This window comes from Canis lupus, chromosome 7 (genome assembly GCF_011100685.1).
Source record: "Canis lupus familiaris isolate Mischka breed German Shepherd chromosome 7, alternate assembly UU_Cfam_GSD_1.0, whole genome shotgun sequence".
In the NCBI taxonomy this organism is placed as follows: Eukaryota; Metazoa; Chordata; class Mammalia; order Carnivora; family Canidae; genus Canis; species Canis lupus.
Genome location: NC_049228.1, coordinates 31,081,852 through 31,108,459, shown reverse-complemented (window position 1 = coordinate 31,108,459; position 26,608 = coordinate 31,081,852). Strand labels below are relative to the sequence as shown.

The window sequence follows — 26,608 nt, the reverse complement described above, 5'->3', positions numbered from 1 at the left end:
AATTAATTATGACAAAGTCAACACTGCAAAGCAATGGAGAAAGTCTGGTCATTTCCATAGATAGTGCTGAGTGGTTGGTATCCATCCATAAAGGGAAGAAAATAAATGTTGGCCTCTACCTCACACCACACACAAAAAGTAAATTCCAGATGGAGTTTGATGTAAATGTTAGAGATACAGCTATAAAGCTTCTAGAAGATAACATTGGAAAATATATTTGTGACACGACAGGCCCTGTCCCTTCAAACAACAATAAGAACCACCTAGCCTAGAGTGACCAACCACTGTGGCTTACCTGGGACTGTCCTTCTTTTAGCGTTGATATCTCATATCTGGGCAACGGATTATTTGGATTGTGTTATTTCCAGACATTTTCGAATCGTTGGTCACCCTAATAACCTATAAGTGAAAATATCGACAAAGTGGACTGCATTAAAACTAAGAATTTCTGCTCATCAAAATACATCACTGAGAGAGTGAAAGGGCAAGTATTGAAATGGGAGGAGATATTTACCATACCTCTAGCCAACAATGGGTTAGTATATAATGCAGTCCTACAAATCAATAAGACAATACAATACAAAAATGAACAAAAACTTGGAAAAGGCATTTCACAAAATAGCTAACAAACATACTAGAAGTTATTCAGCTCTGTAAATCCTGAGGGAGATGCAAATTAATACCACAGTGAGAAACCACTGCTCTCTCATGAGATAATAATGGGGGAAGAGGCACAGTCAGATTTTACTGATATTGTCTTCAGCCTCAAGATGCCACGGTATAGGCTGAAGAAATGTGGCAGTTCTCAGAACAGGGGGCCAGGGGCAAAGGAGCTGAGTTTCTGTGCAAGATTGGGTTTTAAGGGAGAGTTTCCATGATTACTAAAAATTTTTTTTAAATGTTATGACTCCATATAGTGGCTTTTTTAAAAAGGAATTTAAGAGTTTCAGGCACACTTTGGTGGCTCAGTCGGTTGGGCAGCTGACTCTTGATTTTGGCTCAGGTCACGATCTCAGGATCCTGGGATGGAGCCCCACAACAGGCTCCATGATCAGGTGGAGTCTGCTTGAAGATTTTCTCTCTTTCTTCTTCTGCCCCTCCCACTCTTCATGCTTGCTCTCTCCCTCCCTCTCTCTCCTTCTCTCTCACCCTCTCAAATAAATAAATAAATCTTTTTTAAAAAAGAAAAGAATTTAAGAATTCCAACCATGAAAAAAAAAAAGAATTCCAACCACGTTATGGGGCATGATACTCTAGCTGAGCCCCAGGCCCAGCTGGTGGTTGTTGAGTAGAGCTGCTGGGCCCGTAGCTGGCAGCCCCAAAATCTGTGTTCCTTGCTATGTTTGTTGGAGAGAGGCATTTGAAAGGGAGGTTTGGGGTAAATACCTAGAGAAAAGAGGGCAAAGTGAATTAAGAATGGTGCCTGTTCCTGGGCTGAACTCAAGGGAGAGAAAGGATAGTCCGAAACCAAAGAAACAGTTTTCTTAAAGTACTTGGTGGGATTTGAGGCATGAGCAGTGATGCTTCTGGGCCAGGCGACAAATTTGAAAACAGTGGTAGAAGGGACGCCTGGGTGGCTCAGTGGTTGAGCATTTATCTCTGGCTCAGGGTGTGATCTGAGGTCCTGGGATCAAGTGCCACATTGGGCTTCCTGCATGGAGCCTGCTTCTCCCTCTGCCTATGTCACTGCCTCTCTCTCTGTGTCTCTCATGAATAAATAAATAAAATTTTTAGAAAAGAAAAGAATAGAAAACAATGGTGGAGTGAGATGTCCTGTCTCCGTGTAAGCCAAACACCCAGCACAGTAGGCCCAGGGGCTGGTGGCAGCCCTGGGAGGCCACCTTCTCCTGCCTGGTAGGGACGGCAGGGTGGCTCTGAGCAGAGGCACACGAAAGGACAACTCCCACAGGGTGTGCTGATGTTCTGCAGTGATGGGGATTGGTGCTGTGAACAGGAGCTTTGGAATAATCAATGATAATTTGACTTCGTTTGTACCCACAGTCCAGTAGGGTCTTGAGACATCTGGGGTGTATGATATCAGTGTGATTTGTGTGATCTGTTTTTTTTAAAACAGAGAAAAGAAGATTCAACTTATGTTGTATAATAAGACCCTCACTTATTTTATATTATTAGGAAATGTGATATTCTAAGTAAGTCAATTTTCCAAACGATTGAAATAGTCCCCTAAGATTACACTATTTTAATCTTTCTGATGGAAAGATGCCAAAATACACTACACTTTGATACTTTCTTAAACAGAATAAAAGGATGAATTTAACCATTCCTTGATATCTCCAAGTCATCATGAGCACGGATTACTTTTTGTACCATGATATTGCAAGGCCCTCAGGCTCTGACATATGCAGGGCTCTGCTCTCCTAAGATAAATTGGGCTGATCTGCTCTGCTCTCTGGGTTCCTGTGTCCACTCTGATAGTTATTTCCACTTGCATGGTTATCCACTGTCCATAGACTCTTCTTGCATCTCTTGAGGAGACAGTTTCTAGGAATCTACTTTAACCTCATCATCCTTTTAATTTAATATTTAATCTGCTTTGGATCTAGAAGTCACATGACTCTTATAAACAGTCTCTCTTAAAAAAAGCAAAAAACAAAAAAACAAAAAACAAAAAAACAACTGCCTTCTGACACACTGTTGGAAAGGTTTGCCTAGGAATGGAGGGCAAGTATTTAAGATAGTTATTTGGTCTATTTGGAGGCATTTTGATTTAACTTTTGCTCTTGGCTATGTTGCCCCAAATTGAAGTTACCGGATAAGGGACTTCCATATAATTGAGATCCTGGGGAGATGGTAACAGACGACAATAGCCCACCATCTTACCCTGAGTAACATTATCCTATTCATTTTATGGAAATTGTAGTTAATATTCAGAATTAATTAGATTGTACAATCAGTTTCAAAAGCATAATGCAGTGGTGTATAAAATTTAATAATGCATAGAACTTGTTATGGAAATTTAAAATTTTAGGACCTAGATGAAATTCAAACATGAATTTTGTATGAAGAAATGAAACAAAATAGTTTTATTAGAGTAATTTGCTTTATTACAAGGGAGAACATCCACGGCATCATTTAAATACTATACCATTCATCACATGCAGTGCTTCCCAGCAAACTAATTTAAGATAGACTCCAGACTTGATAAATATCAAAAGGGTATATCACTGTCCTGCCTCTGCCTGTTTCTCTTTTGAAGATCAGCAGGCTTAGTAAAAACAGATTTTTTTTTAAATAAGCATTATCATATACAGAGAAGACTGGAAATCATAAATGATGTGAGCAACTTCCCTTGATTATGACAGGAAGCCTGCATATGTAATCTTTGTAGCGAATAAACATCTTCAATTTCTAGTATTATATCATCCAATTCCAGGAAAACATTATCATAATATGAAATAGATGAGAAAGTAAATAGCAATCAGAACTATCTGGAAATGAGAAATACTAGGTTTTTCTCTCTCCTGAGTTGGGGAAGCCTGGCTTAATAAGGAAAGCCTATGTAAGGTGCTCCTGGGTTCAAATCTCAATGCCTATGTGACTGGGCAAATTACTAAATTTCTCTCAACCTTAGTTCCTCTGAGCAATGGAAATGATCTTTCCTTCACAAGGATGGATAATGTTTCAATGAGATAGTGTACATTTAGCCCTTTCCTCCACCCTACATCCCCTCTGTTGGGAAACTGTAGTCTACACCATTGGTGTACTGGTCCTCACCTCTTCTATGTATTATCTTTGTAGGGGCTTCCGGCCACCCAACCAGGAAGCCAGTGGTTGTCTCCTCCCTCCCCTTCCTCCCACTGGCTCTGAATCACTCCTTGTCCCCATTTGAGTTAGCAGTCAGATGTGTCTACTTTGAGACTGACTGATCTACGCATACTACAAAGTGTGTACTTAACCTACACTGGTGAATAACCTAAAATTTTCTTGAGGGGAGGAATTGTAGTTTTTATATCCGGCAATGATACCTATGAAACTGAAGTAAAATAAAAGAGAAATAGCCCCAAAAAATCCCAGTTTGCTCTCTCCCTATTCCTGCTTACACTCAAGATGCTGACTTGTGTGGCTCTTGTGTGTCACTGGCTCTTGCCCTGCCAAGCCATGCAGGTCTGGTCTCCGAGGGTATTTCTGGGAACCTGTAGGTATGTCCCATGCTCCTACCACCACCTGCAATGACAGCAACACTAGAGAGCACTGTGATCTCCAGGGCATTCTTGCCTGAGGTGAAACAGTAAGGGGGAGAGGCAGAATGGGATGGATCTCAGGTCTGACTGATGTCAGAACTCACCTAACCTTCTCACTATCTTTTCTCCTTCAATACATCAGGCTGGGTGGCTCAAGTCGTGATCCTGGGGTCCTGGGGTCCTGGGTTCAGGCTCCCCACTCAGCGGGGAGCCGCCTTCTCCTCTTTCTCTACCCCTCCCCATCCTTGTGCTCTCTCCCCTTCTTTCAAATAAATAATAAATAGGTAAAATCTTTTAAGAAATGTGTCTCAGGGCAGCCCCGGTGGCACAGCGGTTTAGCGCTGCCTGCAGCCCAGGGTGTGATCCTGGAGACCCAGGATTGAGTCCCACGTCGGGCTTCCTGCATGGAGCCTGCTTCTCCCTCTGCCTGTCTCTGCCTCTCTCTCTCTCTCTGAATAAAAAAATAAATAAATCTTAAAAAAAAAAAAAAAAAAGAAAAACGTCTGATCAGTTACCCATGGCATCTCCCATTTTATACCCTTTCGTTTACTTAGTCTCCTTTCCAGCACTGCAGTTTTTGATTTGCCAGAGTTGGTTGGAGTTCTCTCTCTCCCCTGCATTAACCTTGACCAGAGGAGTACCAGAGCTCCTTGTGTCTCCATGTCCTAGAGCAAGTTTCATAGAATAATCTTTATAGAAAGGGCTGAAATTCATCAAGTATGCCCTGGAAAGGCATGGGGTGCAGCTGGCATCTACTCAGATGGGTTGCTTGTCTGTTCTGTTTGGTCAATGCTCAAACCAAACTGGGTGCTAAATATTTTGAGTATCACCTCTGCTTCCAGAGCTACCTCTCCACAGGAAGCCATAGATGAGTGCTCATGGGAGTCTGAGCCAGGAGTTCAATCTGAGTTTAACCAAAGCATAGTTGCCTTTACCCTTGAAAGATCAAGATGGACTTGGATGTATGGTCAGGCTGTCAGTACCAGAATCGTTTAGGATAGTTTTTCTCTCAGAAGTTTCTTTAGAAAAAAAAAAAAAGAAGAAGAAGAAGTTTCTTTAGACCTTTAAGTAAACAGTTGTCTATTGATCCATTTCACACTGCTAGATATGTCCAGACACAGCTAAATATTAATGGTCTGCAGTTTGGGCTCGGTCTTGCCAGGGTTCCGACTCACTTGATTGTAACAAGATGGGAATGGGCATCATACTTTACATTTCTGGTTAAGCAATAATTGGGAGAAACACCTTTTTCATTGAAGTCTTCTATGCTTATGATCTTGTCAGTCTTTGTAATTTAGTTTTTATTTTATACATTTCAAGATAGGTTGTTAGTTGCATACAAATTCATAATTTTTTAAATTTGTATTTTGAAGATATTTTTATTTATTTATTCATGAGAAACCCACAGAGAGAGGCAGAGACACAAGCAGAGGGAGAAGCAGGCTCCATGCAGGGAGCCCGATGCAGGGCTCCAACCCAGGACCCCTAGTCACAACTTCAGCCAAAGGCAGATGCTCAACCACTGAGCCACCCAGGTGCCCCTGTTGTAGCTTCTTTTTTTTTTTTTTTTTGTTATAGCTTCTTGATGGATTAGCCTTAACATGTATTTTTATTCCTTTGCCTTAAATTCCATTTTTTATGATATTAATATTGCTTAATAGCTTTTAAAAAATATTTTATTTATTTATTCATGAGAGACAGACTGAGAGATAGAGAGGCAGAGATACAGGCAGAGGTGGAAGCAGACTCCATGCAGGGAGCCCGATGTGGGACTCGATCCCAGGACCCCAGGATCATGCCCTGGGTCCAAGTCAGGCACTAAACCGCTGAGCCACCCAGGGATCCCCGTTTTTTTTTTTAAAGATTTTTTTTAAAATTTTTATTTATTTATGATAGTCAGAGAGAGAGAGAGAGAGGCAGAGACACAGGGAGAGGGAGAAGCAGGCTCCATGCACCGGGAGCCCGACGTGGGATTCGATCCCGGGTCTCCAGGATCACACCCTGGGCTGCAGGCCCAGGTCTCCAGGATCCTGGGCCAAAGGCAGGTGCTAAACCGCTGCGCCACCCAGGGATCCCAGGATCCCCGTTTAATAGCTTTTTATAAAGGATTTCATTCATGTTTTCTTCTGGAATTTTTATTTTTATTTTTTTACATTTAAATCTTTGAACCATTGGGAATTGATCCTGGTCTAGTTCTGAAGTACAGACCCAATTTTATATGTAATATATATTAACATGTACATACATATATTTTGCTTTTGAAATACATATATCTGTACACATACATGTGTACATATTTTTTGAAGTTTTTCTCCTTTCTCTCTCTTTTGCTGTTTAATAGTTTTGTGATTATTGTCACCCTACCTGCCAGGTCTCTAGTCTATTCTGGGTCTTCTGGTGGTGGTTAGGGTTCCAGCAATATTAGAGAATTCCAGGGAGCAGATCCATTCACTTCCCGGTTGTAAGGCTGTCTTGGTCTTCCTACTTGGCAGATCCTCAACTTCCTAAAAAGCCATAGCCTCAGGCAGCAGTCAGGAAGCAATTCTATTCAGCCTCCATTCACAAAGGTGTGTGGGAGTATGAAATGACTCAGGAAGAAGGTTGCTCACTTTGATATTGTGAGTAGCAGGAAACTTTGTATATAGCTTGTCCAGCAAGAGAGGAGGACTGGTTGAGTAAACCAGTTCACACACACCATGAAGTACACGCAGCTATAAAAAAAATGAGTAAAATCTCCATGATACGATCTTCTTAATATACAGGTACGTGAAAAAAGCAGGGTACAGAACAATATAGATGGAACCACTCTCTTTTGTGAAAGAAAAGGAGAAAAATAAGAATTTATATAGTTGCAAGAAGAGATGGATAAGGATAAGCAGCAAATATAAATGGTTTCCTAAAGAGGAGGAGAAGTGGGGAATGGGGCGAACATGGGAATTCTCTGTATCATAAAATGCTATATTTTTAAGTTGTCATTTTTGTAAGATAATCAAGATGATTTATGTAAGATAAAATTATAACAAAGCCCTACAGATACAAAAGGTGTGTGTGTGTGTGTGTGTGTGTGTTCTGGTTTGTCCTCTTTGTGGCACTAATAATACTTCAGGCACCATTGCCTGCCTCTGGGCCTATACTCTAATAGGCCCACTGCAACAGACTCACTCATGGTTTGTGTTTTGTGCTCTTCTTGATTCCTAGAAATGATAACTGCTTTTGAGCCCATTTATTTTTGGTTATCCGTCTTTGCATTTTATCTGTCATTGCTGTATATTTACAGCAGAGGAAATGCTTGTATGTGTGAAACTTCTATGGCCGTGGAAATCTTTTTCCTCTTGTTTTAACCCGTATCATTGAAAATCCCTTCAAAACATTTCTTGTCCTGCCTTAAAAAGTCTAGTATATACTCAGAATAATTAAATATTTCTTGGATGATAAAACATATCAGAATGAAATATCTAAACCATAAAAATTCATGTAAAAACCATATTTCATGGAATTTAAAATGCTACCGATTGTAAGATAGACCATTATTTTATGTACCATTAAAAAATGCTGCCAATTAAACTATGATGCAATGTTTTCCTGCACATTCTTTGTAAGATGCATCTTGATTTCAAAGATACTAAAATGTGAAAAAATGTGCATCTTAAGATAGATCAAATATAGAGTTATAGATACAGACTTGAAAGATAAAAAGGTTGAATTAAATGTGCACTCATCTCAAGATGTTCCAAAAATCAAAAAGAAATATTTTGCCTAGAGCAATGCCAAGCACCTGGTAGGTACCTGAAGAATACTTATGAGAGAATAAAGGCTTCTCATACACCATTGAATGGTCACTAAAATACAGAGAGAAGTATGAAAAAAAATGGTTAAACATAGACTATGTCCAGCCCCTGAGCTGTTACTTTAAGCATAAAAAAGATATAAAAAAAATGAGGACAAGATGGACCACCCCTGGAATAGTTTATACTCTAGTGAAAGAGACAAATGTAACAAACATAGTCTGATGTTGGAGGGGAAAGCAGCATGAAGGTGTAGATTTGGGGGTTGTCTTCAGAGGGATAACAGCTGAAATTGTGGGGATAGATAATGACATGAGGCTTGCAGCAATGAGGAGAGGGATGAGGGTAAATCCTTGGAGAGTACCTATATTAGATGGGGAGAAAATGAGGATCCAATGAGGAAAACCAAGACACGGTCAAGATAGCTAAGGGGAGAAATTGGAGAGCAATTTGTCACAGGCCAGAGTTAGAAAGATGGTTTTAAGAAGGGAGGAACAATCACCATTGTCAAATTGTGGAGAGATGGAGCAGGATGAGGAGTGAAGATGTTATCAGATCTGGCAGTTAGGAGGTCATCAGTGACTTCCAATAAAGTAATTTCAGGAAAATGATTGGAGCAGATGTCAGACTATAATGAGTTGATGAGTAAATGCAGGAAGAGTTTATCTAGAAAAGCTTATGAGAAGGGATAGGAAGAGGCAGGAGAAAACAGGAAGGGCAGATATGGAATCAATGAATGCAGGAAAAAGTAAGCACCAAAAAAACCTCATGGAAACAAAGCCCAGGGCTGAATGTCTAGACGTAGGCCAAATGTCAGAATGGGGAGGCAGATGGCCGGCAAGGCAGGGAGCAAATGTGGGGGCCTTAGAGAGGAAAGGCAGAGAAGGTAAGAGATCAGGCAATCTTTGGTTCAGTTCTTAGCTCTGTCCCTTACTGTATGAATTTGGGCAAATGTCTTAAAACTCTGCCCTTCAGATATTAAGAAAGAATACCCAGAAAGAAGATAGACACTCCAAAAACACTCCTACAGTAAATATGATACATTTCTCAGAGGTTTTTTTTTTCTTATGATTTTAATGTAGGCTGATGACATAAGTCCAAAGCATAATTCTAGGAAAGAAGCCTACAAGGGGACAAAATGATGTATTTCAAGTGCACAGCTTTGTGACAGTTTAGCTTTTAAGAGTATCCAGGGTTGGAATTACAAATGGATTTCATCCTGCATGCCAGCACTGATGAGATGCCAATGACTGCCTGAAGCACTGGTTGGACAGAATCATGTTTGAGGGAGTCTAGGCTCAGCATAAGAAAGGGCTATGGATTAAAGAAGTTGGCCAGAGGCTTGAGAAGGGATGGTAGGAAGAATAGGGTCATGAATTTGCTGACCCTGAACCAGGGGAGGAAAATGGGCTATGTATCCATCAGATAGTTTTCCATCAATGATATTGAGCTTTTTGATAAATATTGACTTGTTAAAAACTTCAGTGTACATTCTCTGAGGAGTACAAATACTCCACGTTATACATTAAGAGTAGAAACATAAATTGCAGCAGTCAGCTACAGCCAGTAGGTTTGACATCCTTTTATGAATATTAATATATGTGATCAGAATATATTCATTCACTTACTAGAAGCCCTCTCCACCTGTTCAAGGTAGAGGACCATGGAAGTATCTAAGGCAAGATCAAAAATCTTCCTTGGAAAAACTCCTGGTTATGAAGTAAGATGTGGAGGAAAAGGAGATTAAGCTCCTGATGCTTCATATACAATAGCCATGGATCATTTTATTTTGAAAACTTTTAAAAGTTACTATTGCTAAGCTTATATATATATATGTAAGCTCCAGGTGTATATATATACCTCCTGAATAAAGAAGAGGTAGAAGGTTGGTTTTCATCCTACCTTAAGGCCGGCCTTAAGGGCTTCACGAAACATGGCTTGGAAGCCTCTGCTGTAAGATTAATTAGTTACGAAATGCACTACCAGTCACTAAACACATTAATTTGCTCTATTAGAATGATAATGTTTATGAATGGGCAAAATGTTGGAGATATTTATAAAAAATGACCATTTTTAATTTAGTTACCTACGGTAATTACAGTCATTAGAATACATCCTCCAGAGTCTGGATTCTTCAGTCTAACAAAACTAACATAGCAGCACCCAGAGTTAAGTTCAGGTGAAGGAAGGCAATGCCACGCTCAGGCCCAGGCTTCTCTTCAGCCCATGGAGAAGATCGGATTTGCTTCTTGCTCCTCACATGGACTGATCTCTTGAGAACATCACCCCACAGCCCAAAAGATCTGCTCGAATTTTAGTCTTGGCATCTATGTTCCAGATGAGAAAAAGGGAGAAAGAGGAAGGAACGGGGTGACCCTGCTGCAAAGGCTTACGTGGTTCCCTTTAGCAAGACATACTGACACCTTCCCATTTGCATATTTCTACTGTTAATAAAGGAACACCTGGTAACAGGAATACCTAGGCCGACTTACTATCATACCGTTGACTGCTTCTATACCTGTGTGTGTGTGTATACATATGAATAAAACCATATGTATAGATTTTTATTCCCACCAGCCCAATCAGGATACAGAACAATTCCATTACCCCAAAAATCCTCTCACATGCCTATCCCTTACAGTTGCACCTTCTCCCGCCATTATCTCCTGGGAACCACTCATCTGTTTTCCATCACCATAGTTTTGGGATTTCAAGAATGTCGTACAAATGGAATCAGATAGTAGGATTCCTTTTGGGACTGCCTTCTTTCACTCAGCACAATGCCTTTGAGATTTGTTGAAGTTGGTGTGTTGGTAGTTCATCCCTTTTTATTGCTGAATAGTATTCCACAGCATGCAGGTATCCCTGTTTGTTTATTCATTCACCTGCAGAAGGACATTTGGATTGTTTCTAGTTTTTGACAGTTGTAACAGAGCTGCTATTTATGTATGTTTTTGTGTGAATGTAAGTTTTCACCCATGTCTATGTTTTTATTATGATGAGATTACATACAAGGACCTAACCATTAATATGTTCTCTTCCCACATTGAAATATATGAACCTCCAGGATTTTGCCTGATTCAAAGCAAGTAGCAGACTGGTACCATGAAGAGTAAGCTCCTGGCCTGTATACTTTTCAATAGTGGTGTGGCATTAGGCAAGTTACTTCACATCTCTATGCCTCAGTTTTCCCCGTCCTGAAAAATCGAAGCAACTGGTAGGATCCCCACGTTGGTTCCCTGACCTGTGGAGTGAGACTATTATAGCAGGAAAGGCCATATGGAAGCCACTAGATCTACTTGTATTTAGGAAAATAATACACTAAAAGCAACACTGCATATTGGAGGGATTGCAGAGATGAGTGCCACCATCAAGGATTTGAAAGATGGGGATCCCTGGGTGGCGCAGCAGTTTAGCGCCTGCCTTTGGCCCAGGGCACGATCCTGGAGACCCGGGATCGAATCCCATGTCAGGCTCCCTGCATGGAGCCTGCTTCTCCCTCTGCCTATGTCTCTGCCTCTCTCTCTCTGTCTCTCTCTGTGACTATCATAAATAAATAAAATTAAAAAAAAAAAAAAAAGGATTTGAAAGATGTAGGGGTGGTCGTTCCCACCACATCCCCATTTAACTCTCCTATGTGGTTTGTACAGAAGACAGGTGGATCTTAGAGAATGATAGTGGATTATTGTTAAACTGAATTAGTGGTGGTTGTACTTGCAGCTGCTATACCAGATGTGGTTTTGTTGTTTGAGCAAATTAACACATATCCTGGAAACTGATATGCAGCTATTGGGCTGGCATGCTTTTTTCTTTATCCCTGTCAATAAGAACCACCAAAAGCAGTTTGCTTTCAGCTGGCAAGGCCAGCATTCTACCTTTCCTGTCCCACCTCAGAGGTATATCAACTTTCCAGCTCTCTGTTCTAATTTAATTCATGGGAATCTTGATCTCCTTTCCCTTCCACAGGTTGTCACACTAATCCATTACACTGATGATACCATGCTGATTGGACATGGTGAGCAAGAAGCAGTACCCACTGTAGGCTTATTGGTAAGACATTGGAAATAAATCTGGCACAAATTGAGGGGCCTTCTATCTCAGTGAAATTTGGGGGGAATCCAGTAGTGTGGGGCATGTCAACATATCCCTTCTAAGGTAATGGATAAGTTGTTACATTTGGCCTCTCTTACAGTCAAAAAAGAGGCACAATGCTGAGTGGAACTCTTTGGATTTTGGAGGCAACATATTCCATTGGAGTGTATTATTCCAACCTATTTTCCAAGTGACTCAAAAAGCTGCTGAATGAGAAGACTCTGTAATATGTCCAGAGTGCTGTGCAAGCTGCTCTGCCATTTCCGCCATATGATCCAGCAGATCCAATGGTGCTTGAAGTGTCAGTGGCAGGTAAGGAAGCTACTAGGAGTCTCTGGCAGGTCTCAACAGGTGACCTGCAGCTCAGACTCTTAGGATTTTAGAACATCCTCTATGGATAACTATTCTCCTTTTGAAAAATAGCTCTTGGCCTGCTGCTAGACCTTAGGAGAGACTGAATGCTTAATCATAGCCACCAAATTACCATGAGACCTGAGCTCCTCATCATCTGACTTGTGAGGAGAGACGCTACATTCCAAAAGAACTGCATGAGTTTTCTAATTTATACAGACAGAAATCTGGGGAACACGTGTGAGGATGGATATTAAGGGTATGGGATAATGGTAGAAGGAACATAAAGTGACTTCTCAACCTCCAAAACTGTATAAGCAAATTCCTTATAACAAATCTCTTTCATATATACAGTTGGTCCTTGAACAACATGGGTTTGAAGTGCGCAGGTCTACTTATACATGAATTTTTTTTATCATAGAGTACTGTAAATGTATTTTCTTTTCCTTTTGATTTTAATAGCATTTTTTCTCTAGCTTACTTTATTGTAAGAATTCAGTAACACAATATATATAACATACAAATAACACACAAAATGTGGTATATTTATTTATAATACATATAATACACAAAATAGTGTTAATTCACTGTTTGACTACTTATGTTATTGGTAAGGCTTCCCCAGTCAACAGTAGGCTGTTAGCAGTTAAGTTTTTGAGGAATTAAAAGCTATACTTGAACTTTCACTTGCTTGGGAGGGTCAGCAATCCTAAACCCTGCCTTGTTCAAGTGTCAACTGCATAATGAAAGTCATTCATATATATATATATATATATATATATATATATATATATACTCCATTGGTTTTGTTTCTCTGGAAAACCCCAATAAAGGCAAGTAATGTAAATGTAACATCTCTGTGTCTCAATTTCCTCATCCTGGAAAATTGGGATTAACAGTTTCTACCTCCCAGAGTTGTGAGGATTAAAAAAAATAATTGATACGCAGAGTTTGCTGAGGTCAAAGCAGTGTTTTCTACATTTTTTATTTTTATCACTTAGTAAAGTTGATGGCAGAATGCAGATGTTGATAAATATTTGTTGAATAAATGACTTAATCATTTTTTAAAAAATAATCTTAACATATATAACGGTATTATTCATTATTTTTATTCAGCAAATATTTATGAATACCTACTATGCCCAGGCATAAACGTTTTCATTAGGAGAAAAATGAATTATTGATATAGACTATTTTAAACTGTTTTTTTTCCTCACAGAGCTATTCTTCCTTAAATAAAAATTCATTCTATGAAAATTTCTTTTTATGGAAATGAGATACAGAATGAATAGCACATGCACAGGCTTCAATTACTTTCTGAGAGTCATATTAATTTGCTTTTTTAAACTAAAGAGCAAAACAAAGATCAAGATAGAAGACAGGAATTTAAGTATTTAGGTTCTTTTTCTTGGAGGTATTTCCTTGCCCTCAGAGCAGGGACCTGTAATTAACTTTGCTTCAAATAGGTTGAAGATTTTGAGACTTCCCCTATGGTAATGCCGGTGAATATAACTTATTTCCGGATTAATTGTAACACCATTGAAATTTGCATTTCCTTAACTGTGTGTTGGTTGGCGTGGCTTGAAATAATTAGATTATATGGTGGCCCAATTATTTGGTTTGCACAGTCAAGCACACACCCTACGGCTTAATTACCATGAATAAATCAATCCCACCCCAAATTCATTGGCTGTCACTGACAATAGCTTCATCTGTACTCGCACAGTGTAAGGAATTCAATGAGGAGACTAAGACCCGTGATTAAAACTTTAGCCGTTAGAATAACCGCTCTCTTAGAGATCCGTTTTTCTTTTATGTGGAATCGGCAATTCTACTCCATTTAAACTTTACAGTCATTTCTCTCAAGACAATCTAGGATTGAATTTCTTTTTTATTAAACAAACAAACAAACAAACAAACAAACAAACAAACAAAACAACTAAGCTCTACACCAAAGGTGGGGCTTGAACTCAGGACGCTGAAATCAAGAATCACAGACTCAACCCACTGAGCCGCCCAGGGGCCTCCTGAATTTCTTTTTTTCTAACTTCACTTAGGAGAGATGCTTTTCTATTCAGCCTCAAAAACAAAGACCAAAAACAAAAACAAACAAACAAACAAACAAAAACCCAAACTGGAAAAATCTTAGGGCTTTTTTAAAAAAGAATTCGTAAAATCATTGACCTGGGTCTTGTCCAGGGAAATTTACCTTTAAAGATAAATCTTAGAACATGACTGAAATAAAAGAGATTTACAACACAAAACGCCTGCTATCTTCTTTGCTCTGAGAAACAGTGACATTCTGGATGAGGCTACCGCTGATTTCGAGATTTTTTTTTTTTTTTTTTAAGGTCATCAGTTTCCAGTTTACGGCTAGGTTTTAAGTATGTTCCCAAGCCAAAGTCAGGGGAGAACGGCTTCCCACGGCCCAGGGCGCCGGCTACGCGCTCCGGTCGGGCGAGCGGCGATCGGGGCGCAGGAAAACCCCGCCAAGGGCAGGGGCAGGGGCAGGGGCAGGGGCAGGGGCAGGCACGGGCCACTGGAGCGTCCGGCGCCCCAGAAGCGACCGGGGGTTACAAACAAGTAGAGCAGAAGGGATGGGAGGCTAATTAGAACCAGCACGAGACCCTCCCCCGCGCGCTCGCCCGGCCGGGTCTCCAGCATTCGCGGAGCTGGGGGCGGGGACTCGTTAGGATTCAAATTTAAAGCGGGACGCCCGCGCAGAGCTCAGCAGGTGCCTCCAGCCCGGCTCCCCGCGGCGGGCGTTTCCGCCCCTACCTGCCCACCGGGCCGGAAATTACCTAGCAGGGGAGCTGCCCCTCCTTTGTTGTCAGAGGTTCAACCGCGCGGAAAGCCTTAAAAAGCGCGCAGCGGAGGGGACGCCGGGGCTGGTCCTGCCCGCGGGTACTCCACGCGTTTCCACGCTCTGGGCCGCCGTGCCCCCCGCCCTTCTTTCAAAATGCCACTGTCCATTGGGGAACGCCGGAGTGAGGCTGGGAGGGCAGTGGGGCGGGAGGAGAGGGGGCATAGTAAGAAGGGACGAATGCTCAACGTGCTACACAGGTTACGCTTCAAGAAGGAGCCCAGGAGAGGTAACGCATGCGCCGCCTGCATCTCAGGCGCGTGGAAAGCGTTGCGCATGTGCAGAGCCGAGAGGGGCGGGGGGGCGGGGGGAAAGTGCAGCAAAGGGGTGACTGGCAGGTTGAGGGCGCTTTAGCTACTGGAGAGCCACGGCGACCCGGAGGCGCGTGCGCAGAGCGCCCGAAGGGGTGGGGCTCCTCCTAGGGGACGGCCTCGCGCGCCCCCTGGCGCGAGCCCGGGGAGAGGAAGGAGCGGGAGGGGGCGGAGAGGAGGGAGGAGGCACGGAGGGCGGGAGGGGGGAGGGGAGCCGGAGCGAGGGAGGGTTTATCGACCGGGCGATTTTGGTTAAAATATTCAAAATGGCGGACGGAGGAGCAGCGAGTCAAGATGAGAGTTCAGCCGCGGCGGCAGCAGCAGCAGGTAATCATTACAGCATTTTACATATTCATATTCATACTCAACCCCGGCTCCCGCTGCCCCCCCCGCGACTTAGCATAATTTATTAGTACTCAGGATTATTATAATTAACGGCGGGGAGATGGGGGGCCGGGGAGCACGGAGCCCCCGCCGGGCGCCGAACGGAGGGGAAAAGAGGCTCGGAGCGGCCAGGCGGAGGGGGAAGACAAGGGGCAAAGGGGGCTGCGATCCACCGCCCTCCTCCTGCCCCCGGCCCACCCCGCCGCCGCCGCCGCCGCCGCTCGCCCGCCCGCCCGCCGGCACCGGCCCTCCTCCTCCGCCGGCCGCCGCCGCCTCTTCGCCGCCGTGCCCGAACCCGAGCGGGTCCTCGGCGGGGCCGCGGGGCCGGGGCACAGGGAGAGGACAATAAAGACATTTTACATATTCATAGCCGCTGGGCCGGCGGGGCGCGGGCGGGCGACCCGGGCCGGGCGGGCGCGGGGTGGGGGGGGCGTGGAGGGGGATGGAGGTGGCGGCGAGCACAATGCCGGGGAGGCGGCGGGGCCGGAGCGGACCCCGGCGGCCGGACAGCCACCCGCGTCCCCCCCGGGAGAGGGCCCGGGCGGGGGGGGGCTCGGCCCGGGGGTGCGCCCGGGGAGAGCGTTCTGCCCGCGCCCCGCCGCCGCACGGGGGTCCGAGCGGGGCTGAGCCCGGGGGTCACGGCCCCGGGCACCTCGGCCGCGCCCCGCTTGTCCCCCGTGTGGCGGCCTGACCTGAACCGGGCCTGCGCCCTAGGTGGGTAGGGGCAAGCGGTCGTGGGCGCTGTGAGGTGGCCTCGGGGCGGCGGGGGTGGGGAGCCCGCGCAGGGGTCCGCTTCGCCCCCTCCGGGGCGGACGGGCTGGGAAGGCGGCCCTCGTGGAAAGTTCCCCTCGGAGGGGGATGCCCTCCGGGGCAGCCCCATGTGTTCCGGACCGTCGGTCAGCGGTCCCCGTGGGTCGTGCTTTCCCTGGGGAGTTGGCTGGAGGTGTCTGGCGTGGTCTGATCTCCGTTCCCCCCCGCCCCCGCGCCCCTTCCCGCGCCCCCGCCCCCGCGCCCAACCCGGGCGGACCGGGCCGGGGGCCCTCGGGGGCCTCTGGCTCTCAGGCCCCAGAAGCACCCGGAGGCCTCTCAGGAACTTGGATGTAGAGAGGGCTGCCCTCCTGCCCCTGCCCGAGCACCGGCTGGCCTGACAAGTTGATAATATTCTAGATTTCCCCTCTCCTGTGGGGAGTTAGGTAGGGGCGGAGATCCCCCTCCCCGGTCCTGTGGTGTCGGTTTCTTGCTGGGTGCTCGGTCCTCTCTACTCTCGGCTTAGCCGAACCTCTCTCATTTGAATAATGTCTAATTCGGGGAGGTTTATATTATTGAAATGGCCGCCTGGCTTTCCCCGCCTCTCATGTTTAGTAATTCAGACCTTTAATAACAGCCACTCACAGCCCAACGCCGTGTTTATATTTTACATTCGCCCCATGTGCTTTTGTGGTTCGATATGATTCTTTTTTTTTTTTTTCCTTGGCAATCCACGGGGCTCTGAGATCAAACCCAGGCTGTGCTGGGAAGAGCAGGGGGAGAGCTAGGCCTTGGCTCCTCTAGCAGTTGCCTAGGCCTCATTCTCTGCCGCTTGATTTATTTACTAATAACCAAAATGACTTTCCCCTACCAACTTCCATACACATACCCGTCCTCCGCGGGCAAAACAAACCCTCCTGGGGCCTTAACCAGCAGTAAAGCAGCTCCTAGCTAGGCTTCAACTCTGTCGTGTTTTGTTTTCTCTTAAAAAGACTTTCTTACAGTTTGCAGTAATATTAGGCCTAAGGAAAGAAAATCTTCTCATTTTCAGAGGCGACTGAAACCTATTTTGATTTCATACAAATAAATCACTTTACTTTGGTGATAGTTCTCCCCTGCCCCTTGGCTTCTACCTCCAAGTTAAACACTTTCAGGCTTTGTAAAAGGTCTGCAGTATTTGTAAAACCCATAGTTTTTTTCTAGGAGTTGTAGAATAACTAAATGTTTTAGAAGTTCCAATTAACAGCACTTTCAGAATGTCTCAGTGCTGCATTTCCTTTTCAACTTCTTCATTCTAATTTAAAAGATGGCTGATATTAATTTTGTGCTATCCCTGTTAAGGTTTGCTTATTTTAATGGTAGCACTCCTAAAAACAGAAATGGGGTTATGTTTTCTTTAAGTATTTGTGTCATGGTTAAATGAGTGAACATAGTAGAATAATAAACATAGGCATTGTGTCTACCCTGATCTTGTAACTTATTCTTCTCCCAGCACACCCACCCCTCTTTAAGTTGTCAGAATTGATTTTATGTTTTATGTAGAATTAGGACAGTTGGTCTGTGAAAGTCAGGCTAACTTCCGTAATTCAGAAGAAACAGTAATTTTCATTTTTGGTCTTTCCCTTGTTAAAGTTTTCTTTCTTTTTTATTTTACATAGTTTTAGTGTTTTTTTGTTTTTTTGTTTTTTTAAAAACAGCGTTGCTTCTCATTGGTGGTTTTTTTTTTTTTTACCCCTATTAGTAAAGTACCAGAGAAGTGTTATTTAGCATTGATGTGTTAAACCTTTGAAAATATAAGGCACTTTATGGTCAGTTGCTAGGTACATATTTTGGGAGACATTAGTCTTCAGTTTAATTTCTAACAAAATTGTAGATTTGATGGGCTAAAAGCAAGCCAATTTCCAATGACCAGTTCTTATCATTTTTCCTTTTTCACCTCCACTAGGCAGGCCCCGAATGCAGCAGGGAAAAAAGTCTGTAGCTTTCATGTGAATGTTCAGGTGAATGACTGCTTCAGAGACCTGAAGCATGAGGTCGAATGGACAAAAAGCAGTAATATGATTTCATGCCTTAAATAGCATATGTTTTTGCACCCGATTCCCAAGATGTGGTCAAACTGATGATGTCATTGGACTGAGGACAAGGTGCAGTTAATTTGATTTATTGTCCTGAGGTGAAGTGTAGCAGTGAAACCTTCTCATAGGGAAACCATTTATCTCGGGACAATTTCCTTTATAGCTGCAATTTAACCACTACCGAGGCTGTAGATATTTTATCCAGGATGATAAAATGTACGCTGCATTTTATAAACAAAATTCCACTGTTAGAATTTTTGTAATAGAGGAAAGGATGAGTACTGTTAACTGGCCTCCTATTTTGGTTGGCATTCTATGCTTTGTAAAAATTCACCCCCTCAAATTCTCAGAAGGAGACCATGGGTTTTAAGTAAGTATAATCATGGAAGTGGATCAATATAAATGCTTATTTTAGAGCTGTTCTTTGTGACCTCCCAAACTCAAGTAAGAAGCTGCCAGGCTAAAGAAGGAGAGATCATTTGCCTTAGAACCTATTTCAGTGAGTAAAGTGAAGTTGAAGAGAATGAAGGCTGTATGTTTTTAGATTGAAATTACAATGTTTCAAATAAGGTAGATACTTAGAAGAAAGTATTTGGTTTGCAAACAGGTTTTTAAAAAATAATTCAAAATTATTTTTGAATTTGTCTTTAGTCTGGACAAATTTGTTTATTTTGATAAGTAATTTTTAGAATTACATTGTGAGGTAGTGCTTCCACCTATGATTTCTGACATAGAAGACTTCTTTTAGACATTTTTCATCGTAGTTTTTACCAGTTTATCTTGAAGTGCTGAATAAAACGCCCTGGGAATGCGGTAGGATGCTGTGCTTTTTAGCCCTTTCAAGCTTGATACAGAATTTTAGATTACTGTTGAGCCTTAGTAAGTTTATAATCGGCCTGTCTCCTTATGTGTCTGTCAGGCAGCTTCTCACAAGTTTTCAGAAGACCCACTGTTGCTTCCTTCTTAACTTGCCCCACCTGTTAATTATAATGGTACTTTGAGTCCAGGTCTTGAAAATTCACGCGACAGCCGACCAAATGTTTTTAATATCTGAAAGGACCATTCTGCCTCCAAGCTATTATTGTAAAGTAATTTTTAACATCTTTCCCAAACTAATTTGATTCCTTTCATTTTGTCATTGTCGAAAACCCCAGTAGTCAAAGGAAAACAAAGTGACTATTCAGGTTTAAATTGTATAGTATTCTGTCATGTTTTAAAATGTATTATTCTCTGCATCATAAAGCAGAAGAAATAAAACATGTTTTATTTATTGTTGCCTCGATTGCAGTAATTGTTAATCTACTATATTCATCTGGTCACTGGATTTTGGAATAAGTTTAGGGCTCAGAATGTTAAATTGCTGTTATCAAGCCACCAAAGATGTTTAAACGAGCCCTGAATATCTTAGGCCAGTGCTTCTATAACGACAGAACTGGAAATTTGAAGGTTATCTTTCATAAGTATTTTGCACTAAAAATGAACTATTTGAAGTTTCTCGAATCTGAATTATTTCATCTTGGATTTAGTTGTGTGTGTATGTTTAAGTTGTTTTTAAAATTGGTCACTCACTTTCATGAGTATGTTTCCTAGTCCTAGGAAGACTATGATATTGTGTAGGGGTGATTGCCTTATTATTAATGGGTGTTTTTGCTTTGTTTTTTATGTTGAAAACCCACAGGTCTAGTCTTTGCATATAAGTCTTTCATGCACTATTAGAAATAATTTTCTTTGAAAATACTGGTACATGACTCATTAACTTGCTTTTATACAACAGTATTTGCTCAACTACAGTTTTTGTGATTAGTAAATACTTATTATGAAAGCGCGATTTTAAGCAGGATGTGTTTTCCCAATGGAAGTGATTATGTTTAGAACTATCTAAATAATTATTGTTTACTGAATGGAACAAGTCACAGACAAAACATGCTCCTTTTGGGTCACTTTGTTCTTATTTGTTTTTTCTTTTAATGTTAAATACCTGAGCAAACATGCTTATTACTTATTTCTTCAAGGAAATCCAGTGTTAGGTATTACAGTGTAGATTTGATTATTATACATTTGTCTTACTTGAGTTTCTGTATCCTTTCTGCATGAATTTTTCCTCCTCCTCTTCTCTTTTAAGAAACTGGGCAGGAGTTTTGCTTAATTTTTTTATTGTATTGCTTAAATAAGATAAATCTTTTTGAGGGGAATCAGGGTTGAAAGAGGTAATGATTACAGATCATAGAGAATAGCAGGTTCCTTATCCATCTTTTGCTCAACATTTTTGCACATTATTGACATTTTGTGACATTTTGCACATTATTGACATTTTGCAAATATCTTCTTTGCAATAGAAGATATAAACACATTTTGTGAATAAAGATAATAACTTTGCAGATTTATATTTCTTCTTAGGTTATTTACACTGATGTGAGTGTTATCTAATTGTATCCATGGAAAGAGGCAAGCTTAGGGTGCTCTTTCTTTGCCATCTTCCCAGACTCCCCCCTCTATTTCTTTTTAGTAATAAATCTGTTTTATTTTGTACTGAAATGTTTCTATGTTCTAAACTGGCTGTGAGCCCTTATAAACTCTTTCAGCACTAATAGCAAGGAAAAAAAAATAGCATGAGTGGAGCCATTGCCTGACTTTCTGATCCACTTACAGTATATTTAGAATTTGGAATATGAGAATTATCTTGTATTTCAGAGACTGCTATAAAGAAGCTCTTTACATAGTGTGCATATAGTTTAGAGAGTGCTATGTGTTTTTACTAGAGGGTGTTTGTTACTGAGCATTTGATAGGTTATCTTGTTTGTCAGTGGCTCATATAGCTTCTTTGGGATTTTGTTTTTCACAAATACCAAGTCTTCACTGTTACCTAGATTTTGCTGACAAGACTAGCACTGAGCAAAGGAAGAATCAGTAGACCTCTAGATTTATCAGATTTTTAAAAAAAATTTATTTATTTATTCATAGAGACAGAGAGAGAGAGAGAGAGGCAGAGACACAGGCAGAGGGAGAAGCAGGCTGCATGCAGGGAACCCGATGTGGGACTCGATCCTGGGTCTCCAGGATCACACCCTGGACTGAAGGCAGTGCTAAACCGCTGAGCCACTCGGGCTGCCCAGATTTTTTTTTTTTAAAGTACAGTCCAGGAAACTGGATATTCATCCAGAAAAGGATACATAAAATTAATTAAAAAAAAAAAAAAGACAATGTAAAAAGCACAAAACTAAGCTCAATATGAGTATTGGTAGTAAGTAGCTTTACTTAATCTACAATGTTGAAAGTCATTACAAGTACAGTTTAATTTGTCACATGATTTATTTCATAATTCTCTGTAACTTTATTGGTTTTTATGTTGGAATCACAATAGTGGATAAAGTTAAATCAGAAAAATAATAAAACCTATGTAGGTTTTTTGTTTTGTTTCTTTTTTTTTTTTTTGGACTAGTCAGCTTTCTCTTTGCAATAGAAGATATAAACACGGGGATCCCTCGGTGGCTCAGCAGTTTAGCGCCTGCCTTTAGCCCAGGGCGTGATCCTGGAGTCACGAGATCGAGTCCTGCATCAGGCTCCCTGCATGGAGCCTGCTTCTCCCTCTGCCTGTGTCTCTCTCTCTCTCTCTCTCTGTCTCTCATGAATAAATAAATAAAATCTTAAAAAAAGAAGAAAAAGAAGATATAAACAAAAATGGCTGGGAAGTGAAGTGAACATTATGTTTTTGTTTAACGTGATCACCTTAAATAATGGAGTTGTACTGACTGGTGTTGTAACTTACGGAGTAAATTTACTTTTTTAGAAAAAAAGTGACTTACCTGTTTTCTTGTTTAGTACACTTATTTTAATGGTCTGCTTAATGAAAAAAAAAGTCCTTTTTTTGCTGATTCATACTGCAGCAAGGAAGTATATTATAATCAAGCTTTTAAAGATACTTACTTCATCGCTTACAAAAGCTATTTATCTGCTGTGTACCTGGTCTTATGCCAGTTGTTTTTGGAGATAACAAGGGAAATCTAAGACTGCTGTGGAGCAGTTGGTATGTTTTCTTAGCAGGGAAAATTTAAAAACAATGTATGTAATTACATATTAAAATATATAGCAGATAATAACGATCAGAGTAGAGATCAAAGTGTGTCCAAATTTGTAGGAACCAAAGCATCCTAGAGCCGTTATAGCTGGAAGGTAATGTAGATACCATCTATCTTAAAGCCTTTATAAATGAGGAAATGCTCTCACAGTGGTTTAGTGTCTTGCCCTCAGTTTCTTAACTGTTGAGTTAGCCGTCAGAATACAAGACATCTGACTTTCTAGACTCCTCCTACCCACACCTCCAATCTCTCCCCTCTCTCTACCTCACTGCTGCCAAAGAAGACGTTAAGTAGAAGATGAGTCTTAAAGCTGAGCTTAAAAAGGCTAAAAGAATTTGGAGGAATGGGAAGACAGGGAAGCACATTGCTGGGGAAAAGTTCAGGGCTGTAGATAAAGAATGAGGCAATTGTTCTATGTGCAGGGAGTCTTTTGAAGGTTTTTGAAGTAAGGAATTCTGTGATAAAAGTGATATTTTAGGATTAATATGGTGGTGTACAAGATGGTTGGAAATAGGAAGCAGAGACTGGATCCATGGAAACCAGTATAATAAAAATTGAGGCATGTGGTTTGTTGACTAATTGCTTTAAACACTGTTAGAGCTACAAACAGGACAGTTACCTGACCTCGACAGACTTTCAGTCTAATAATAATGTAATAAAATGGAGAATCCATGATAAATATGCTGAAGATGTCCAGTTAATCACGTGGAATAGGAACCTTTGGGAAAAATTCTTGTCAGGTTTTTTTTTTTTTTTTTTCTTGTCAGGAACTGTTTTATTTCTGACCAATCGTTTTGTTTTTAGTCTCTGGACATTGGATTGTCTTATTGTCTTAGTTTCCTTTTACTCAAACTGTAGTGTTTAGACCACATTATTAACCTGAAAGATGAGATAGGAATTATGGTATGCATTTTTCTTAGCCTCCTCATTCCCATTTCCATTTCATGTCCTTACACCTTTTGTTTTATATTTCTTTTATTGCTTCTATCTTGAAAGTCTTGTTATTCTATGTTTTATGTGGGCTGCCTTTATATCCTTTCTGGAGCAAGGCTGGTGTAAATAAAATTACCATCACCATGACATAATGATAATGTCTGTATTTTTATAGTACTTTAAAGTTTATAGCAGCACTCTCATTTTCATTACCTTAGTTGTTCCTTTCAGGCAAGTATTATGCCCATTTTATAGTTGAGTAAAATAAAGCCTAGATTAAGTGATTTCCCAAGGTCACGTGCTCAGTAAGCACAAAGTATATTTGGGGAACAGCAGGACTTCCAGGTTAGTTCTTACATAGGCTATACAGTGGGGTGTGGTGGAAGGTAGTTTGGGACTCTGTTCTGGAGAGCTCTGAATGCTCTGTATTGGTGGTGTAGAAGTTTGGATTTCTTTTGCGTAGGCAGTACGGAGCCATTGAATTTTTTTTTTTTTTTTTTTTTCTGGACTAGCCATGATCAGAGCCCTGAATTTTAAGTGTTTAAAACGCAGCTAATTAGAGTCAAGGTGGGATGCTAAGGTTTTGGACTTCTATTTCTAGGACAGTGCCAAATGAAAGGAAGTAGGGAGGTTGGAAGGGGGAGCTCTTTGGAGAATAGGCAATGAATTCAATTTTGGAAATGTCATTTGAGACATGATTGGGTGGATATTAGGTTATAAACTCATTGTGAAGATCAGAACAGTTTTACTGAAGTAAATGTGTGATAAACATACAAATATTAGGATTGAGATTTGTGCTCATACCACAAATGTGTGTGTATGGATTGAGTCGGAGCATTGTAAATACTAGACATCTCATTTTGACTTTGCCACTGACTTCTGTGGTTGTTTCAACAGTAAGATGGTGATAATACCAGTGTTAGAGTGATGCTGTGGGGAGTAACAAATTGATAACAGAAGTATTTTTAAAGCACTGTAATAGTTTTTCTTACAGGAGCACAAGAGTAAAATCAGCAATTTCATTACTTGTATTGTTGCTGTAGTGAAGGAGAAGCGTAGCTTTAGATTGATTCTGTGGGGCACCTTACTGCAGGTTGTACATTTCCTTGTGCAGCCAGCACCTTGCAAGAGGGAGTATACTCCCTGCTACTCCTGAAAGTTTTACATGGTGGTGGTGTTGCATTGTAGCAAACATAAACTTTGAAGGTATTCTGCTATCTAGTCCCCATCCCTGCCTGTGCATCCTTATCTTATGCTACTTCCTTATAGAGCCTGACTCAACACTTCCACCCAGGAAGTCCCCTTATAGATCCGCCACACAGCTGCTTTTATCAGGTTGTCATTTTTTATTTTTTTTATTTTTTTATTTTTTTAAATTTTTTATTTATTTATGATAGTCACAGAGAGAGAGAGAGAGAGGCAGAGACACAGGCAGAGGGAGAAGCAGGCTCCATGCACTGGGAGCCCGACGTGGGATTCGATCCCGGGTCTCCAGGATCGCGCCCTGGGCCAAAGGCAGGCGCCAAACCGCTGCGCCACCCAGGGATCCCAGGTTGTCATTTTTTAAAAATCTACTTAAAATTTTGTGTTGAAGAGCTGTTCAGGGAAGGTTGCTATATTTTGTTCTGATGCTTATTTGGGCTCTTTCAACCTCCTTTCCCATCACCTACCCATCCTGCTCCACAGTCTAATCCCAGTTTGAAAGTAAACCTGATGTTTTGGTCAGGCTGGCATCTGGGATTCTTTGTGAGAACCTCTGCTCACATTGTCCCCTCCTTGGGAATGTCATAGTGTGTGACATGGTATAGTGAGCTGAGAGACCTGGGTTCTAGATCACTAATTAGCTTTGTGATTTTGGGACAAGTTACTTCACTGATGCCCCCCCCCCCCCCCCCCCCCCCCGCTTTTCTTCATATTTGTAAATAAGAGTTTTTACACTTAAAAGCCATTTGAGTGTTTTGGGTTTTTTTTGTAGTTCCTATCTATCTATTTATCTATCTATCTATTTATCTATCATCTATCTATCTTAGAGTTCTTTTTAAAATGAAGTTTAGACCCCTGGGTGGCTCAGTGGTTGAGCATCTGCCTTTGGCTCGGGGTGTGATCCCCGGGTCCTGTGATCCCAGGGTCCTGGGATGAGTCCCGCATTGGGCTCCCCACAGGAAGCCTGTTTCTTCCTCTGACTATGTCTCTGCCTCTAATGAAAAAAAAAAAATCTTAAAAGAATAATAAAATGAAGTTTAGGCCGAAGCTTACTATATGAAAGCTAAGAGTGGACTTGTTCCAATGGAAATGGTTGTCAGGGCCAGAAAAGCATCCTCTCTCTCTTATCATTGTGGCCCCTAAGGCACTTCCACAGGATTCTTACAGACTCCTGCTGAGCACTGTTGGAAAGCTGTTGTTCTTGTTTATCATAAAGGACCTATCTGTTATTCTGTCTCCAAAAATAGCTGATCTCTCAAGCCTATGCTACTGTCCTAGTTTCTCTGAGTTTAGCACTTAATTTGTGTTCATTTAGCTAATTCAGCACTTCATTATACACAGTCTTATTTTCTTCTCTAATTGAGTTATATAAGTAAATCTTTTCTCCTCTAAGAGGAGAGCAAGTGTGTTCTTGAGAGCAAGAACACACTGCTAAGGACAGAATAGACATTTAGCAGATAATGTTTGATTGATTAAATTAGGGTTCTTAGTCTTTGTTGGGATAAGAATCACCCTTGGAACTTTCTCAGCATGCAAAGGCATAGGCCTTTCCTCCAGAGTTCCTAATACAGTAGAGGTATGGCCAT

At 41.6% G+C, this 26,608-nt stretch overlaps 1 protein-coding gene and 1 long non-coding RNA gene across 5 annotated transcripts in view; one reads left to right on the top strand and one right to left on the bottom strand.

The window, feature by feature from the left end:
• Positions 1-26,608, bottom strand: part of LOC106559032 — a 71,910-nt gene that overhangs the window by 39,288 nt on the left and 6,014 nt on the right. Inside the window, exon 2 of the long non-coding RNA XR_005362149.1 lies at positions 296-399. This is a non-coding gene — a long non-coding RNA (uncharacterized LOC106559032). The remainder of the gene's footprint in view (positions 1-295; positions 400-26,608) is intronic.
• Positions 15,823-26,608, top strand: part of POU2F1 (POU class 2 homeobox 1) — a 186,946-nt gene continuing 176,160 nt past the window's right edge. Inside the window, exon 1 of one of the 4 annotated variants that reach the window (XR_005362148.1) lies at positions 15,823-15,931. Coding sequence is in view for 1 of the 4 variants with exons in the window: in XM_038542646.1 (XP_038398574.1) it covers positions 15,871-15,931 (61 nt within the window). In the remaining 3 variants the exon portion in view is untranslated. The remainder of the gene's footprint in view (positions 15,932-26,608) is intronic. The other 3 variants (XM_038542646.1, XM_038542648.1, XM_038542649.1) reach the window with 3 other exon arrangements.